The following is a 19,479-nucleotide window of genomic DNA, read 5'->3' as shown; positions in this document are numbered from 1 at the left end:
AATAAAAATGATCTTTGTCAAGAAATCATTATTATTATATTATGTTTTTCTTAAATCTTAACTTTTATTGGAAATATTTTCGCGTATTATTCGAAATAAGAAAGATATTTCAGAGTTAATGGAACATACTATATACACATACATATAGTATACGTATACATATATAGATATGTACATTATTTATACTTGCTATTGAAACATTATTAATCATTAATTTAATAAATATGTAGTTATAATTCTTAATATTATAAAATGAATTAAAAAAAAATGAAAATATTATAAATTATGTAAAATTTAACCAAATTTAAGTTTTTATAAATGGTTAAATTTTTATTATTAAAAGAATATTATGATCAAGATAAGTTTTACAATTTTGATAAAAAATAAAAAAAAAATATTAAAGATTTTGAACGATTTCAATTCATTGAAAAGAAATTTAAATAAGATTTGATGATAAAAAATAAATTTAAATTTAAAAAAGAACTAAATATATTTTTGACAAAATGAAAAAATGCATTTAATTTTTAAGAATCGTCATTATTTTCAAGATTTTAAATTGGATTTGATTCATTTTTTTTATAATTTCATCAACTTTAAAATATTACTTTATGTCATTCTTATGTTTTATCCTTACATTTTTATTGTTTTTGGTGTAATTTCATTTATATTATATATATATATATATATATATATATATATATATTTATATATTATTACATATTTATATATTAATACTTATTTAATATATAAATTTAGTTACATAATAGATTTCCAATATCAATTTTATTTATTTAATTACTTGTAATCGGTTCCTCCATTTCGAATTTCTTGTATCTCGTTAAATAGATTTCCGCTGCAGCTATAAGACGAATATATTTTTGCATAAAGCGCTTTCTTTTTTTCTGAAGATCTGGATAATTATCCGAATTGAACGCGCTAGCTGAGATGATCAAATTTCGTTGCTCTTTTAGATTTTCCACATATAGTTTTATTGTATAATAATCAAGTTGATTATAGTTTTGTTTAAAAAATGCGACCCACGCAACATCGAATTCTTCTATCATAAAATCAGCTAAATCGATTATATTCTTTGAATACATGTTGTTCATGTTATTCATATTGTTAACTGAAAATATTATATGGATATAAAGTTTTCTCGATCAATATTTTGCAATTGTTCATACTTACCAAAATTGAATTATTTTAAATTTTCTTAAGACTAATTTTTATTTCTAATCACTGAAGATTTTTGAAAGATTATTGTTTGAAAGAACAACAAAAAATTTTTTAAAAATTATTTTTAAATAGAAATATTACTGTGATGAACTATGATTATGAATAACGAAATTTCGAAAAACGAATAAATAAACGATTTCTCGTTTGTTTCCAACTAGCAAATGTAATGTTGACAAATGGTAGCTAACTGAAAGGCCCAAAATATTATTACTTACTTATGTATATATTTTATCATGTATCACTATGTATCATATATATATATATATATATATGTTATTGAACGAAAGTTAATATACTATTGAACAGAATTTTGAATTGAATAATGTGATACATAAAAATATATTTTTTTCTTAGTAATAAAGATTAGAAAGATGTATTTCGATATTATAGTTTGAATTGCGGATTTTTATACAGGTAAAAAGTTCAGGTTCAAATATTAATCTAATATATAAAAAATATGTATAATTTTATAACGTAAAATATATATAATTTTAGAGAGTCGATTCTAGAGATCAAAATAAATATAAAAATTGATATACAAAAATGTTGATTGAAGTTTATTTATTAAATTATAATTAATTTAAGTTTATTTATTTTTCAAATTTTTCAAAACAAATTGTTTTAATGAAATCGATTATAATATAATAATAAATAATTCATAAATTAATAATAATCCCATAGAAATTATATTTTAAAATTAAATTCAAAAATTTAAACAATATAATTTCATTTTTAAAAACATAATCTATAAGATATTGATTTTTATTATAAAGCTATTTTATGATTAATTAATTTATGAATTAATATCGTACATTAAAGATTAAAATATTGTAGTTTTGAAAGAGAAATATGTATTTAAATATTTAATTGACATCTCGTATCTCTGTGATCACAAGAGCAAGAGCATAGACAAGTATAGATAAGGAGATCAAATAATAGGAGAAGGATAGGGAGAGTAAAATTCAGAAATTCACGCCATCTGTAGTGTGCTGCAAATTAAACATACACAGAAAAAGAAGACAAATAATAAGAAAAAGATAGAAATAGATAAAGTATTTACTATTAGCACCATCTTTTGAGTACCAAAAATATTTCTTCAAAACATAAAATAAAATGAGAATTGAGAATTAACGCCATCTTTTAAATAATTTTAGAAACATATCTTTAATAAGAAATGGCGCTAATAGTTAATTCTTATTCATTTATTCTTCTACTTACGTAGTTTTTCATATTTGTTTCATTTAAAACATTCTAAAAATAATAATATAAAATTTCCTCAATTTTTATATTATCTTTATCTTTTTGTAACTATTTATTTTTCTTGTACTTTTTCTGTAAATTTTATGTGCTTAAAAAATATTTCTGAAATCTGACTTTATTATTTTCTTTGTCTCAATTGATTATAAATCTATAAATCTTAATATATCTATAATTTATAATAATAAATATAAATTATACGTTTAAAAAATTCTAAGATAAAAATTTCTGTCCAAATTTTCAATTTTATATTAGAAGAATATAGTTGGGTAGAAAATGGCAATATGTGTCTTGAAAATAAACGTTGTTCGATCGAATTACGTGTATAATCGACATCAAAAATGCATAATAGAAGAGAAAAGTAAGGAAAGAATATTTACAGTTTGATAATATCTATTTTCAACTGAACGATAACAAAAATTCAAACGAATAATATAAAATAGCTTTTAAATGTTATTTCGTGACTCTTAATAAGGTTCAGTATAATATCTGTTTTGCGCCATCTGTAAAAATTGTCATATAATTTTTATTTATTTTATATAAGTTTCTTCTCTATCTTATTTTTATTCATACATCATATACACATGACATATTAGAAAATTCAAATTTATAATTAATATAAAAAAAAGAAAATTATTTAGTTTTTATTATACATTAAAAGTGATTAAAAATATTCTAAAGAAAGATTAACTTTGTGTAATAATTTACATATACAAGATGCTATTAATCTAAAATAAATAAGTTATTTATACAGGTAATATTTATTCAAATTTAATTTTTAGAATGTATATAAATAAATATCTTATTATCTGCGTTTAAGCAATTAAATTTATGATTTAAAAATATTAATAATTATTAAATTTTATGTAACAGTTTATTATTATTAATAATTATAAATATTTAATTTATCGTAATATAATGATTTACTTTAAATTTGGAATAAAATTGAATTCATAAAAAATTTTATTTTAAATAATATTTTATTTAATATTTATATTTAGGACATAGAAAAATTAAAATATGGCCAAATCAATGTTCTATTTTCTCAAAAATTATAAAATAATTAGGTTAACGTTATTATATTTTCATTAATATAGATTTCTTTAATAATAATGTTATTTTTAATATAAATATAATATATTTTTGTTATAAATTATGAAAACATTTTATATCACATTGATTTTTTATAAATATCGCAGTGACAAATTGAAAATATTTTTTTTTTATATTTTATGATAATTTCTTAGTGAAAAAATATTAATTGTATTGTTAAAGGATTTTTATTGAATAGAATAAAATACAATAGAATAAATAAATTTCATTTACTGCTCATCAAAATTAAATAAAATTCTTGATAAAGTATTTATTTGTGGCTGTTAATTCTGAAAATACTAGTGCGATGTAAAACTAATTTCATAAAAGAAATATAAATAATAATATAAGTAATAAATTTGTTTTAAACAATAAACATATATTTAAGTATTAAATAATATAATTCTTTTATAATATTTAGAAAGATAAAATATACATAGCATTTCATATTTTGGTTTTTTTATATCCTAATTATTTTTTATCTTAGGTACTTACAAATATTAAATAAAATATTTAATTTGATTTGAAATTATATTTTAGTCTTTAATGTACATTTATTTCATTTGAATATGTTTATATTAACTTAATTTTAAATATATAAATTCTAATATAAATATATTTGTATTGGAATAATATTAAATGAAATTAATATTTTTTGTTATATTTTTATATTATATTTTAGTTTGATAATATGGCAAAAGAATTGAATGAAATTGTTTTGAGCTACTACGATTGCTTACTGAGGACTAGTGATGTTGCATTACTTCAAGGATCACATTGGTTGAATGATGTTATAATAGGATTCTATTTTGAATATTTAGATAACACATTTAATAAAATTGAAAAGAAAGAACTATATTTTATAAGTCCGGAATTAACACAATTATTAAAAATGACAGATCCATCTCAATATAATGTATTTTTAGATCCTTTGAATATATCAGAATGTAAATATATATTTTTTCCTTTGAACAATTGTGATAGGAAAGATGCAGCAGGAGGATCACATTGGAGTTTATTAGTATTTTGTAAGCAAGATAAAACATGTTACCATTTTGATTCATCAAGAGGTTATAATAGTAGTATTGCTTCAAAGTTTGCAAAGAATGTAATGAGCTGTTTACTTGATAAAGATGAATCTAACAAGAAATTTGTTGATATGGATAGTCCACAACAAGATAATGGTTACGATTGTGGTGTTTATGTTTTATGTTTAGCAGATGTAATTGCAAGGAATGTTTTGGAAACTGGTAATATAACTGAATGTGATTATAATCATGCTAAAAAATTAGTACAAACAAAACGTACAGTATTATTAAATTTAATAAATGATCTTAAACGCAAATCAAACATTGATAAATAATATGTATAATGTATACATATAACTATTACATGTAATTTTTTTTATATGTAAATATATTGTATATGTAATTATTATTTAGTGTTTATATTCAATGTTTTGTTTATAATTTTGAGCTGTGTTCATGTAAATAGATAATATAGTTTATGTAAATAAATAAGTAAATATTAATAATTAAATAAGTACAATATTTCTATATTATATATACGTTGCTATTATTATATATTTATAAATAGATAATAAAATATATATATTCTTAAATATAAATTATAATTAAATGTGAATATTTTTATAATTTATTTTGTATAATATTTTTTATTTGATATTATTTGATTCCAAAAACGACTAAATAATTACAAACTATTTCATGATTCACAATATACTTTTCGATATATATTACATTCGAATAATTTTATTTATAATAATAATTTATGATTAAATGTAAATTTAAGTTTTTAGATGAGTTTTTAGTAGATGAGATATTATTTTTGAATCCTTATTATTTCTGCAACATTATTGTGATAAAATTCCGTCTTGTAATACAGATGATTCTCTCGTTAGTGAATTTAAAAAAAGCATTGATGAAATAATTTCAAACTATTAACGAATAATGATTCTTAAACATATGAACTCATTTTCGATACAGTTATTTTATAAATAAAGAATCATGATTCATAAATATTTGGGAACCACTAGCCAGAGAATTGTTCTATGTATGTATTTTTAAAATTTGATTGGTTATTATAGGAAGAAAATCAAAATATTTGACATGTTGAGATTGATCATGATCTAAGAAAAGTTAAGAAATATTGCCTTAACTAAATTTAATCAGAAAATAGATTTATCTTAACATATATTTAATTTAATAAACTTATAGATAATAAAATAATAAATTAAGATAAAACATTTCACAAACAATGAATGAAAGTAATACAAATAGATGATGTCATATAAATTCATATTGAAATATCGCGTTATATAAATATTATATTAGTGTAAGTATATTATATAAGAATTGTTCAGCATTTATGAATTATATAAATAGTTTGATATATTTTATTAGATAAATTTAAAAAAATAGAAAGTAAGTTCTAATATTAAAATAGCTATCAAAATAATATCACTTTTTTGAATTTTTATAATAAAAGGAATTTATAAAAATAAGTAATCCTATCAACTCATGTTTCTTTTCATAATGAAATATATTATTTTATATTTTAAATGATATTTAAAATAACTTATATCTTATGATAATAATTAGACTTTGTTTATGCAAATGTATATTTCTATTATTTCAATAAAAGTTTAAAAAAAATATTTTTTATTTTACATATTTTGAACAATATATATTATTTGCATATTATATATTTTTTATATATTATCCATTAATTATCCATCAAATTAGGAATCAGATTATAAAACTATTACATGATTATTTATTAATAGTATCTCCATAAATCATATATAGAATATTAAGATATTAAGATTTGAGTCAATTCTAGAATCTAAAATAAACATCAAAGTTGATATACAAAAATATCGATTGAGATTTATTTATTAATTTATAAACAATTTAAATTTGTCTTAGATGAAGTGAAACAGTAAATATTTAAGGGAAAAATTTTTTTAATGCTTTTTATTATATAAAATAACAAAGTAATCTGTTATGAAAGAAAACTTATTTCATAATTCATATATTATATATCATATATTTTGATGTAATTCGATGTTATAAGTTAATGATATTTGATAACATTATCAATGATGAATCATTTTAGCGTAATTTTTTTATGTAATAAATATAATTAACTTCTTAACAGAAAAGTAAGAATATTCTTAAGAATATTATTTACAATTTTATATAATATATTGAACAAAAATAATAAGTAAATATTTTCTACTATTATTACAACATTTTTTTCAGTAATATATATGCTTCAACTGGAAAATTGTAGTGTGCATGTAATTCGAAAGAAGAATATTTGAAAATAGAAAATAACATGAATTAGCAGATTGTAATTATTTTATATATCATAATTGTTCATTTTTATATATTTATGTTTTTATTCACTACGCTTAATAATAATGACAATTATAAATTAAAAATTAAAAATTAAATATGCCATATCATTGCAATATTGCATACAATTCTTTTTCAACGAAAAAAATTTTACTTTCATTTTTGTTTCTAACTTTTTAAATATTTCTTTTTGCGAAATTACTTTTACGAAATTATGAATTATTTTTCAACCAATCCTTACGTTATAAAAAAGACAAATCTGAATTTAATCGTATTGCATTTTAATTTTTAAAATAATATAGACAATATATATAAGTAACACGGTGTAGAACTAATTAATATTTTAAACCCGATAATAAATTGATAAATAAACTGATAAATATTACACGAGCTATGATAATATGCAATTATTGTCACAAATTATACATATATATGATAAATTTTTTGTAAATAATAAATTTATACTTGGAAATCCAATCATAAAATATATATTATTAATATAATATATAATACAAATAATATTTAATTACTATATAATTAAATAAAATAATATTTGCCATACATAGTTGAAAATAAAGAAATAATATAAATGCTAATCACAATGATGATCGCATTAAAATGCAGGAATTCTTGAAGTACAGTACTCGTGTATCTTATGTATCATCACATTAACTTTGTGTTTCTAATAGGCAAGTTGTGTTTTCTAAAAATTAAATTGTATTTCAAATTTTAATTGAAATTGAATTTTTTACAAATGTGAAAATGTGAATAAATTATACATATTTTATGTTGCATTAATATACAAATGCGTCATAATTTTTTTGTGTTTTTAGTTTGTGTTTTTAAAACAATAATATAAAGGCGGTTTATGCATAAATTGCACAAATTTTTAGAAATTCAGCAAACGTTTAATCATATGTATTAAAAATAATAAATCGTTACTCGAAAAAGCAGTTAAATAAACAAATGGAAAATATAAAAAATTTCAATATTTTTGTTTCATTTGATTGAATAATAGTAATAGCAATAATTTTTTAATGTAAATTATGATTAATCTTAAATGTATTAATTGTAAAATTAGATATATTAATAGTAAATATTATTAGTATTATTATTTAAATATTTAATTAAAAATTTTTAAACAGTATAATAAAATTATAATTATAATTTGTTTTAGCATTTATATAATAATTTATTTTAAATTTATAAATATATATTAATAATATTGCATTTATATCTATTTTAATATTATACTATAATATTACACTATATAATTATTATAATTATAATTATAATGAATGTAATTGAATATTTTTTGTTATATTTTTAAATTTAGAGTATTTTAATTTTTTAGTATCGCAATTTTTAGAGACAAATTTATAAAACTGCATATTAATTTGTAACAAAAATCGATTGTTACAAATTCAATTGTTTATTAAAATGTTTTTTTTATGCCTCTAAATTTTGTAATTTTTTTAATATACTTTATGACTAGATATTTAGATATACTTCGAAATTATATCGAAAATTAATATAAATAATGAAATAATGAAATAATGAAATAAAATTTTGAATTATCAAATGACGAAATATTGCGTCATACACCGATAAAAAAACAATGATGTGATATCAATCTGAATATTATCGTCTATTTACTATCGTGAAATGTTTCATTGAGTATTTCAGTTATTAATTATTTTATTATGCTGTTCAAGATAATCTTTCACGATAATTTTGGATCCATTTTAACAAGTTAAAACTTCACTTTTGAATATTTTAAGAATGAAGATAAATAAACAAAATTTTATGTTATGTTTTGATACTTGGTAAAATAATATTTTACGAATTCATATAGATAATTTTATAATTCTTTTTATTAATTTGAAATTAATCAATTTCATTTTTATATTAGAGAAGTCAAGTTCTTCAAAATTTTATGAAAAATCGTTAGAGGATAGAAATATACATATACATTTCAAGAATTATAATTTCAATACATGTTGTCAATCGATTACTCATTCGTATTGATTATAATGGATAATATTTTGAGTATTACTTATATTAAAAACCACTTAGAGAATATCACAATTTTCGCACTTAACAAATGATAAAATTTTAAATTTTAACAAATAAAAAATTAATATACGCATATGTATAATGTTATTACACATATGTTAATTTTTTTCAACGTTAATATACATTAAAAATTTTAAAAATAGTTTAATAATTTGTTGAATCGTGTTCCTCCATCGTGATTCTGTGCAAATATTATTCAACTTATGAATATTGTTAATATATCAACGATTCCGAATCATTTTAATTGGATAATTTGAATTGGTATATTTTCAAATTACATAATTCTGTTTCATTTTTTAAATATTTTTATTTATTTAACTATAATTTCGTGGCTTCTTAAAATGTGCATTGTAAGATGAAAAAAAGAATGAAACGTTTAATAAATTAAATACACATGTTGATTATAATCGAGATTGATAAACTTGTAAATTAAGAAGCATTAAGAGATGAATCACTTGCATTATTCATAAAATTAAGAATTAATATATTTTATTTGTAACAAATATTTGTTGCGACTTAAAATTTTCAGTTGTTTAAATTGTATTATAAATTTTTAATATAAATATTAAATATAAATATAAATACAGAATAATAATTAATAATTATTCAGTTAAATATTTATATTCATTGAAATAAAAATTCTATAATATAGAATATTTTAGCAATATTCAGTATTTAATCATAATTTAATACATAATATCAAAAAATCATAAATAAAAAATTTTTTATATTTATTATATAAAAAATATTATATAATTTATATAAAAAGTATTATAAATAGCAAGAATAGTTTTTTTTTTTTTTTTTTTTTTTAGTTCTCTATGTAAAAAGTATAGATAGAAGATAGAAGATTATTATTAATACAAAAATAGTTGAAAATTGATAAATACGTTACACGTAGATACATGTTATCGTTCACATATATATATATAAATTTATATATATATATATATATATATATAATAAAATTCAATTAGTAATTATTTTCGTAGATATTTTGAAAAGTAAGGTTGAACAGTAATTATACGTACAATGAAAATTATTCAAAATTTAAAAGTTAATTTTTCAAAACAATATACATATACAATAAGTTTATTATATCAAAATTATTATTTTTCATTTTGGGAACATTCTAAAATTTTTTAAATTTTCTAATTAATTTCGAATTAATTTCTACGAGACATAAACAAAAAATTTGTAAAATGTTCTTTGTTTTTCTGTATCAAAAAATTGCAGCAATTGTTTTTATTTCATTATCTAATTTATGGATAATGTTTTCTATTATTAGTTATTCGCAATAATTTTAATAAGTATTTGTTTTTAACTGTTCTCGGAAGTCTCTCCGAATGTATTATTTCTTTTTTCAAAATTAATTTAATTAAATATTATTTTAATATTTCTTTTAATATTTCTTTTAATCCGATATTAATTTATCACTTTTTTAAAAGATTACGAAACATTCTGTCTTTAAATTTTTTTTTCTCTCTGATATTTGAAGTATCAAAAAATATAAATAAAGATAAGCGATATTATGACTTTGTATTCTAACATCTATTTCTGCAATGTATAATGACAAAGCAATATAAAGATAAAGATTAGATTAATCGATAATACGTAATTTTATCGAATGTGAAGTGTAATAAGCACTCGTTTCATACGAGCACCTCTTTTCTATCTGTCATGTTAACAATAAAAGACTGATATCACCATCATTTGTTGTAATTTTTCTTGTGGTATAATATTATGTTAATTTTATTATGAAATTATGTTATGTGAAATATATTGTGCATGACTTTATCAATACATAATGATTTTATTTTATTTATTCAAATAATTATATAGTTATATTATTCAAATAATCTATGAACAATGAGTGCAGTGTTTATGATTTATAATTAATATATTTATACTGTGTTGAAAGGAATGATAGTGTATTAATCTGCAATAGTATTATAATACAGTGTTATATATATATATATTTACATAAATCAGCGATATTAGAAACTAATAATATTTAAATATAATAAATATATTAGATGAAAAATATATGCGTTGTATAAAATAGATTACTTAATAAATTTTTAATCGTTATTTTTATTAAGAATAATTATATTTATAAACAGAAATTATAAAATTATAATTATAAACAGAATTATTGCAATATTATTTTTTTATGGTGTGATACATTTAAATAATAAGAAGAAAGAAAAGGAAAAATAATAATAATGATTACAGAAGAAACGAATCAGTTACCTCCAGATGGAAAATGGGGTTGGATGATTGTTTTGGCTTATGGATTGAACGGGGTATGTTAAATAATATATTATAAATAGAAAATTCACATTATCCATATTTTGGCTAATGTTGATTATCAATGATTTATAATAATTGTTAATTTGTTATTTATAATAATTGATCTATAATAATTATTAGCAAAACTTTAATTGATTAAAAAAAAAATTTTTCTTTTGCTCTTTCTTCAAGTAGAATAATTTCAATGATTTCACTTTAATTATAGATATGAATTTTTTTTAATGAAAAGTTTCAGTGAAATTTCTTTAATTAAAATGAAATTTTGGTTAAAATATTTGTTTATCATTTATCAGAATTAAAATTAATTTTCAATTAATATATCTTTTATATCATTATTTATCATATATATGATGTACCATGATTGGTAAATCATAATATTTTCAAATAACCATTCGATTATTTATAATATATGCACTTATTTCTATATTATTAAGTATTCATTTACTAATATCGGATAATAAACGCACAATTTAATTAGTATAATAAAACAATAAAATTATAATGATGAATGTTGTGATAAGACGATAGAATGTTTATCCGATAAGACGAAACAAAAAAAAATATGAACAATATATCATATTTTTACTTATATACATATATAATCTATATATTTTTTCAAATCATGGATATGGAAATCTTAATATATTAATTTTCAATTAATACATAAAAAATAATGATTAAGTGAAATCTTCAATTTGCTTTTTTTAATATAAATTTTGTAATATTAATAAAATTAACTTTTTAATAGTTAAACAAAAATAAAACAAGGCGAGATTATTATCTATTTCACATTGTTGATATCTAAAAAGTATCATAAATAAAAAAATGAATTATATATATTTATATATATATATCATATCATCATTTATAGTAAATAAATGAAAGAAATAAGTTATGCGCAAATATTTCAATTCACAGTATTTTCTCTCAGCATTTAAAAATTATTTTTGTGTTTGTAACAACTGAGATCATATTTCCTGCCATTTTCATCATAACCTCAGATAAATAACGATTTATAATCACATATATACCTTGATTATTATCAGTTAAATTTTTTCGTGTATTTATTCATATATTAACAAATATCATTTGTAAACAAAGAAAGATAATATTATTCACTTAGCTATGTAAGATATAGATCAAGATATGAATATTATCATAATAATGAACTCTTGCTTTTTTGGAAATTTAAACGAGATTTATAATATAATTACATGCAACAGAAAAAATAAAAAAAAAATGAATGATTGGATTTCAATGATCTTGAAAAAAAAAAAACGTAAAATCATGCTAAAAGATTACATTTGTATGTTTGGGACATTTTGCTAACCATTTTGTTAACAAGTGTTTGTATTGAAAAAATAGTTAAATAAATTTATTGCATCTAAATAATCTTGAAAAACGAAGATGTGTATATTTCAAATGAACATCTATATCTACATATATCTAGATATGTTTCTATTTTTCCTTGTATAGAACAAAACAAAATTTATATCAATTTATATTAAAATTATTTTTCTGTATGTTTTATGTTATGTTTTGCAAATTTATTTTTTTTCTGTATACCTTGATAAAAAAATATTTTAATGATTTGTAATAACATTTTTATTTTTTATATTGTCAATAAATATAATAGATATTTTAAAGCAATTTTTATTTATTTTTTCCATCTTAATTATCAGAATTCATATAAAAAATTAAAAAATTGACACATATCTCAAATTTATGAAGAAATTTATTAGAATTTATAGAATATATATTTTTATTTTAGATTCCATATTGCCTAATATAAATGTTTTTTTAGAAAAAATAAAAACAGGTTTTATTCATATAATAAAAATTTTGTTCTTAATTTTATTCTAAAAATAATTTTCTGTTTCTCAAATTTTTTTGTTTTTCGTTTTCCCTTATCATTTATAATTTTAGAAATTAATAAAAATAATTTGCAATTATTAACATCAAATTATTTAGTGACTATATGTTCTGACTTCGAAACATTGTATTTGACATTGGAATGTTTGAACCCAACTTTAGAATATGGCGAAATTCGTTTCAAAGAAAGAGAATTATTTTAAAAATATGTCGTCTTTTATTAAGTATTATCTTTAAAAAAGTACTCTTAACATTTTATAATTAATAATTATATAACAATCTTTCGGATTTGCTTATTATCAAATAACAATTATTAATAATATCGAATTGTTTTTATAGATATGTACTGTATCAATCATACAAGGATTTGGATTAATATTTAAAGATCTTTTCCCTCGTTTTGGGTTCAATGCAACTCAAGGGACTATTATTATTAATACAAGTTTCGCTTTTGGTATGATACTTGGACTGGTGAACGGTCCATTGCTACGGAATTATGGATATAGAAAAATGGCCATAATTGGTAGCTTATTCTTCAGTGTTGGAGTAATTATAACAGCATTTATCAGTTCTTTTACTTCTTTCATATTATTCTACGGTATATTCACGTGTAAGTGTGATTCATATTATAATAAAAAGTTATTCAAACATTTAAATAATGAGAAAAGTACAAAATATATATAATAAAAAAATCTTCGTGACATAGAAATTTCATTTTATCAAAAACTTCAAATAATATTTTATATACAGATACACAAAATACATTATATAATGACTGAAATAATATTTTGTAGAGTATCTTCATTATTAGTAAGATGATATTTTTTTATGTAGCATTAGGTACGTATATGACGTTGTCTGCTTTTTCATATGCATTGAACTCCTATTTTACAACAAAGAGAGGACGCGCGATGTCTTTAGCAATGACATTTATTGGATTGGGACCTATAATTGTACCTCAAGTGACTTCCTTTTTACTTTCATATTATGGATTTCAGGTATTTTAAAAAATATATCATATATTCCTATAATTAATTTAATTTTTATAATTATATATTTATCACGATAATAATAAATTAAATCAAAGAAAATAACAATTTTGAAATGGAAAGGAAAGAATTAAATATATAATTCTTTAGAATTTCCATAGATTCTTTAAATTTATCGTTCTATATTTATAATACATTTGAAAGATAAAAACATATTAAATATGGAAACTATATTAAAATATTTTAAGAAATGAAAATGTAATTTAATATAATTAGTTTCATATCTGTTATATATTTCTTATTTTTATGTTATTAGGGCACGATACTGTTATATGGAGCATTTTCTTTCCATTCATTGATAGGGGCTTTACTACTTCATCCGCTCAAATGGCATACGAAAGATACAACTAAATCTTCCAACGAAGAATCATTAATGATAGAAGATAAAAATAATATATTAGGTAAAAATTGTTTAGAAACAAAACTAAATCTAACATATTTATTAATTATTTATATACCATTTTCCTATTTACATAGGATGATTTTAAATATTAAAAAAATAATAAAAATTATTATATAAAAATTTTTATTGAACCATATTTATTAAATTATAAACGATTTTTATTTATATTAAATAAAGCGAGATGAAGATAGAGTGAGACTGTTATGTGTTTATCACTATAATTTTGATTTGTTTTTCTTCATCTAATGTAAATTTTCAACTTATAACTTAATAAATAAGTCTCCGAAATTTTTATATATCAATATTTTTGCTTCATTATGTATATAGAAATTTCTATAATGATCCTTAAATAGCTTGACACCCGGTATATAAAAATCATGACGAAAATTTTAAAAAATATTTAAAAATCTTAAAAAAAAAAGGAAAACAATAATTAAATTAAAATGAAATTAATTTTAGATCAGAAAGAGACTACTATTCAAGAAGAAGTAAATATTAAAAATTCAATCATGGACTTAAATAACGTATCACGAAAAAGAAAAATAACTCTTTCGAGTATCGATCACGATGCAGAAATTGGAAGTATTTATGGATTCGATATACCTTATGCTCGCCAAATGTCAGAAACATTAAATGGTAAAAAAATAATACAGGAGTCATAATATTTAATATTTAATAAATATCACGAAAACAAAATTGTAAAACTAATTTTTTTTATTTTATTATATTATAATATAAATTCATTTCTTCTTTTTTAAATATTATTTTACGTAAAATATTTATGACAAAATTATATTTTAAATTTTTAATTTGTGAGATTATAATCTCAGACTTATTATTTTTAATCAAAGAATTATTTCTATTTTTACACATTTTACATGTACAAATGCAAGATCAATGATTTTTTTTTTAATTATTATTTTTTATGTGTTAATTTTAATTTTAAAAAGTATTATTATAGTTTCTATAGGAGAGAAGGAAGTTGATATGTACAAAATCATTGAAAATGGCGAAATGGGAAAAGAGCGTTCAAGAATTCAATATAATAATCGTCGATGTGAGTATACATACAATAGATACAATTATCTTTTTATAAATCTTAAGATTTATAAAAAGAAGTAAATAATTGAAAATATTTTATTCCAGTTAAAAGCATTGATACGATCAATCTTGGTAGCAGTATTAAAATCTTTGAAGAGAAACCTTTGACAAAATATAATAGTAAAAATGAAATTGATGATTACAAGAATATAATAAGCGAAGAAAACGATATATTACTAACAAAAAATGATATAAACGCAACATCGAATGCAGAAAATGATAACGATGAAAAGTATGTATTATACATATATTTACATATATTTTACTATCTATATATATCTATTATATAGATTAAAATAATATGCATATACATTTATCTTTAGCTATAAAATTTATAATATTATATTTTGTATCTTGATTATAATTTTATCTCTCTAAGTTTATTATTATTATCACTTATTTTTCACTTATTTTTCTCTTTATCTCACACAAAATTTTGAACTATGGTTAGGATACAAGATACTATAATGATTTTAATTATAAAAATATTATTATATTATAATTATGAAAAAAATCGATTATAGAATCATTATAGAAATATTAATATTGATATGAAAAACGAAAAAATTATAATTGAGACAGATATTGTAAAAAATTTCGATTTTTTTATAGCATAACAATACGAAATAAATTATTTCCTTTTATACAGAATGTTATATTTCATACTTTTTAAAAGAAATTTTAAGAAAATTTTCCTTTTTATAAGAAATTTTTTATTTTCAAAATCTTATGAATATTATTAATCTACTTAAACAGATCTTGGTAAAAAAGAACTATATAAATAAATTTTCAAATTTCAAATAATACAATTAAATGAGTTAAAAAATTGAAAATGAACGATATAATAAATGAAATGAACATAAAATTTAATCAATTGTAGGTCAAAGAATAAATCTATTATGTCACGAATGTTGAGGACGATAGCAGAATGTTTTGATCTGGATTTGTTAATGGATCCAGGCTATGTTAATCTGATGTTAGGAATGTCCATAGCTGTTTTTGCTGAAATAAATTTCTCCCAACTGACACCTTTTATTCTAACGGACATGAACATATCAACTAAGCAGATTGCATATATAATGAGTAACCTTGCATGTGTGGATTTGGTTTTTAGAATTCTTGCTCCTTTTATCGGGGAATGGTTTAATCAACCACCAAAAATAATGTATATGATAAGTTTATGTCTCTTAATTATCAGTCGATCATGTAAGTATTTGATCATATATGTAATTTATTTTATGTTCGATAAAAAGAAAAGTATTTTTTCTTAAAATATTTTGAAATTTGAATATAAAGCAAATAGAAGATATGTATTTTATAATTTACATTTTAATGTTTTTTTATGAAATATTTTCATTAACAATATCAAAATAATATTTAATAATGATTTTATTAATTTATTTATTTTTTATAACAAAATTTTCCAAATATACAAATAATAATATACAGAAAGAAGAAATTTATATTTTTCTTCTAGAAAAAAAATAGCAAATATTTTTTTTATAATCTTAAATTTTAATTTTGAAATGTTTTTACTTATTAATTTGTTTGAAAGAGAATTATAAATCTCTTTGTAAAATATTATTTTAATCAAAAAACAGCTGTTTTGTTTATAAATTGAAATATATAAAAATAATATTTCAACAAATAAAATTGAATTTTTTTATTAACAAAGATCAAGATTCATTATAAATATCATTCTTTACTTAATAATTAATTTATTTAGATGATTAATTTTTTATTATTTTTTAATCAATCAAAAAAATATTTTATTCCATTTTATATTATATAATAATAATTTATTAATTAAATTTTTTAATCATACATACTAATTATATCAATTATAGCAATATTTACTATACCAATCATTATTTTGTATTATTTTATCATTGTATACTTGTTTTTCAGTGTACTACTTCTTTTTACATATTTACTTTGCTAATAAAATAATAATTTAAAATAAAATATATAATAAAATTTTTTAAAAAATAATCTCTTCAAACTTATTACTTTATTATCGAGTATTTTTTATTATATATTTATATTTAACATAAATTTTTTTTAATTTTCATACAGCCTTATTATTCGTTAATGGATTTGCTTCATTATTAATCGTTGCCTGTGGATTAGGAGCTGCCAAAGGAATACGTTCAATATATATGAGTTTAATAATACCTTCTTACGTACCAATCCATAAATTACCGAATGCATCAGGAATTCAAATGATTGTAAATGGAATACTGCTTTTATGTGCAGGCCCTATGCTTGGTACGTAAAATGAAAATTTTGCAATATCATTAAAAATTCAAAATATTTGATATTCAATAAATTGTATCATTTTTGTTATTGTTACAGGGATAATGCGTGATAATTTTGGAAGTTTCGTACCTTCCCTAATTGTGATAAATAGTGTTACAGCATTTACAATAATAATGTGGACGATAGAAATTATACTTGTTCGAAGAAAAAAATCAAAGAAACGAATAGAACAGGAAGTTTCTTGATTTCATAGTAAAATATTTAATTAATTAACCCTATATATATTCATCGTATCACAGTGAAATGATATTAATCATTTGGATGATTCCATATTATAAAAAAATTTATTTAATTTATTTATATATATACATACTTATAAAATAACAAAAGTATCAAATTTAAAGATACGAAAGAAATGAAAAAGAAAAAGAAACAAAGAATAAATGCATACTCTTTTATATCAAAAATTTTTTTTATTAAAATTTGAGAAAATTTATACGGATTTTTTACAAACATATTAAACTTTGTTAACTAGAAATATTTAATCTTTATTGCTAATTAATTATTTCACATTTTCGAATGCTATAAATATGTTTATTTTTTGTGATTGAATTATTAATTGAATAATTCAAAAAATTTCTAATTCTTATTTCTAAAAATCTTAGTGGATATCAATATAATAGAATTTATAAAATGTGAACTATCTATATTTTGTAAATTATTATATAAATATAACATTAAAATATTAATAATTATAAATACTTATTTTATGAACTGTTCTATTTTGAAGAAGATTTTAGCATACATCTTCTTCACACATAGTGTTTGTGAAATGAAAATACTGAGACACTTTCTACATAAAACAGCAACTGCTATATCATTTCGAATTTAATTAAGGTCAATGTGCGTGTTCAATGTCATTCGTCACAGAAACAATGACGTGAAGAGTTTCGTTACCGCAACAATCACGATCTTATATGATAACAATAGATCGCTTTTTCTCAGAATGTTCCGGTAAAAATTTTCACATATTGTTAAAGAAATAACATAAGAGATTAACTTGTAAATATTCGAAAGATAGCATAAAGATAAATTTTTTTTTAGATCAAAATATAAAAAAGATTTTTTATTTTTTATTTCTTTTTTACATATTTGTATACACATTAAGTTGATGGAAAAAATTAAAATTAGATATAATTTTCTAATAATGAAAGATATTTATCTCTATAATTTTTCCTGATTTAGTATATGATTTATATATCTTCTTATTAAAAAAAATAGTAATAATTGATATTAATTTTTGATACTGTTAAAGCTTTGAAATTCTTTTTTTTAAAATATATCTTTAAATATCTATATTTCTTAATTTTTTGATACTTATTTTTATTGTATTATCAATTATAATTTTTTCTAGAATCCAAAACATTTTAAATTTATTAAT

General features: G+C 19.1%; 2 protein-coding genes across 4 annotated transcripts; both read left to right on the top strand.

Moving 5' to 3' along the window:
• Nucleotides 1-2,419: 2,419 nt before the first annotated feature.
• Nucleotides 2,420-5,022, top strand: LOC100870956 (sentrin-specific protease 8). 2 transcript variants are annotated; one of them, XM_086908469.1, is made up of 2 exons: nt 2,420-2,854; nt 4,268-5,022. In XM_086908469.1, the coding sequence occupies exon 2, from the start codon at nt 4,277-4,279 to the stop codon at nt 4,946-4,948; it is 672 nt and encodes a 223-aa protein (XP_086764595.1). In that variant the 5' UTR covers nt 2,420-2,854; nt 4,268-4,276; the 3' UTR covers nt 4,949-5,022. The 2 variants fall into 2 exon arrangements, with proteins under 2 accessions (XP_086764595.1, XP_086764594.1); XM_086908468.1 differs by having other exon boundaries at nt 2,847-3,247.
• Nucleotides 2,759-18,803, top strand: LOC100871077 (uncharacterized). 2 transcript variants are annotated; one of them, XM_086908466.1, is made up of 11 exons: nt 2,759-2,854; nt 11,277-11,347; nt 13,566-13,836; nt 14,061-14,224; nt 14,532-14,676; nt 15,138-15,314; nt 15,640-15,735; nt 15,825-16,011; nt 16,660-16,985; nt 17,856-18,047; nt 18,135-18,803. In XM_086908466.1, the coding sequence occupies exons 1-11, from the start codon at nt 2,770-2,772 to the stop codon at nt 18,281-18,283; spliced, it is 1,863 nt and encodes a 620-aa protein (XP_086764592.1). In that variant the 5' UTR covers nt 2,759-2,769; the 3' UTR covers nt 18,284-18,803. The 2 variants fall into 2 exon arrangements, with proteins under 2 accessions (XP_086764592.1, XP_086764593.1); XM_086908467.1 differs by lacking the exon at nt 2,759-2,854 and having other exon boundaries at nt 10,678-11,347.
• The last annotated feature ends 676 nt before the right edge of the window (nt 18,804-19,479 follow it).

This window comes from Apis florea, unplaced genomic scaffold (genome assembly GCF_048593485.1).
Source record: "Apis florea isolate Af1SG1 unplaced genomic scaffold, ASM4859348v1 contig_3078_pilon, whole genome shotgun sequence".
NCBI classification, from domain to species: Eukaryota; Metazoa; Arthropoda; class Insecta; order Hymenoptera; family Apidae; genus Apis; species Apis florea.
Note: the sequence above shows the minus strand (reverse complement) of the source record. Positions and strands in the feature narration are given on the sequence as shown.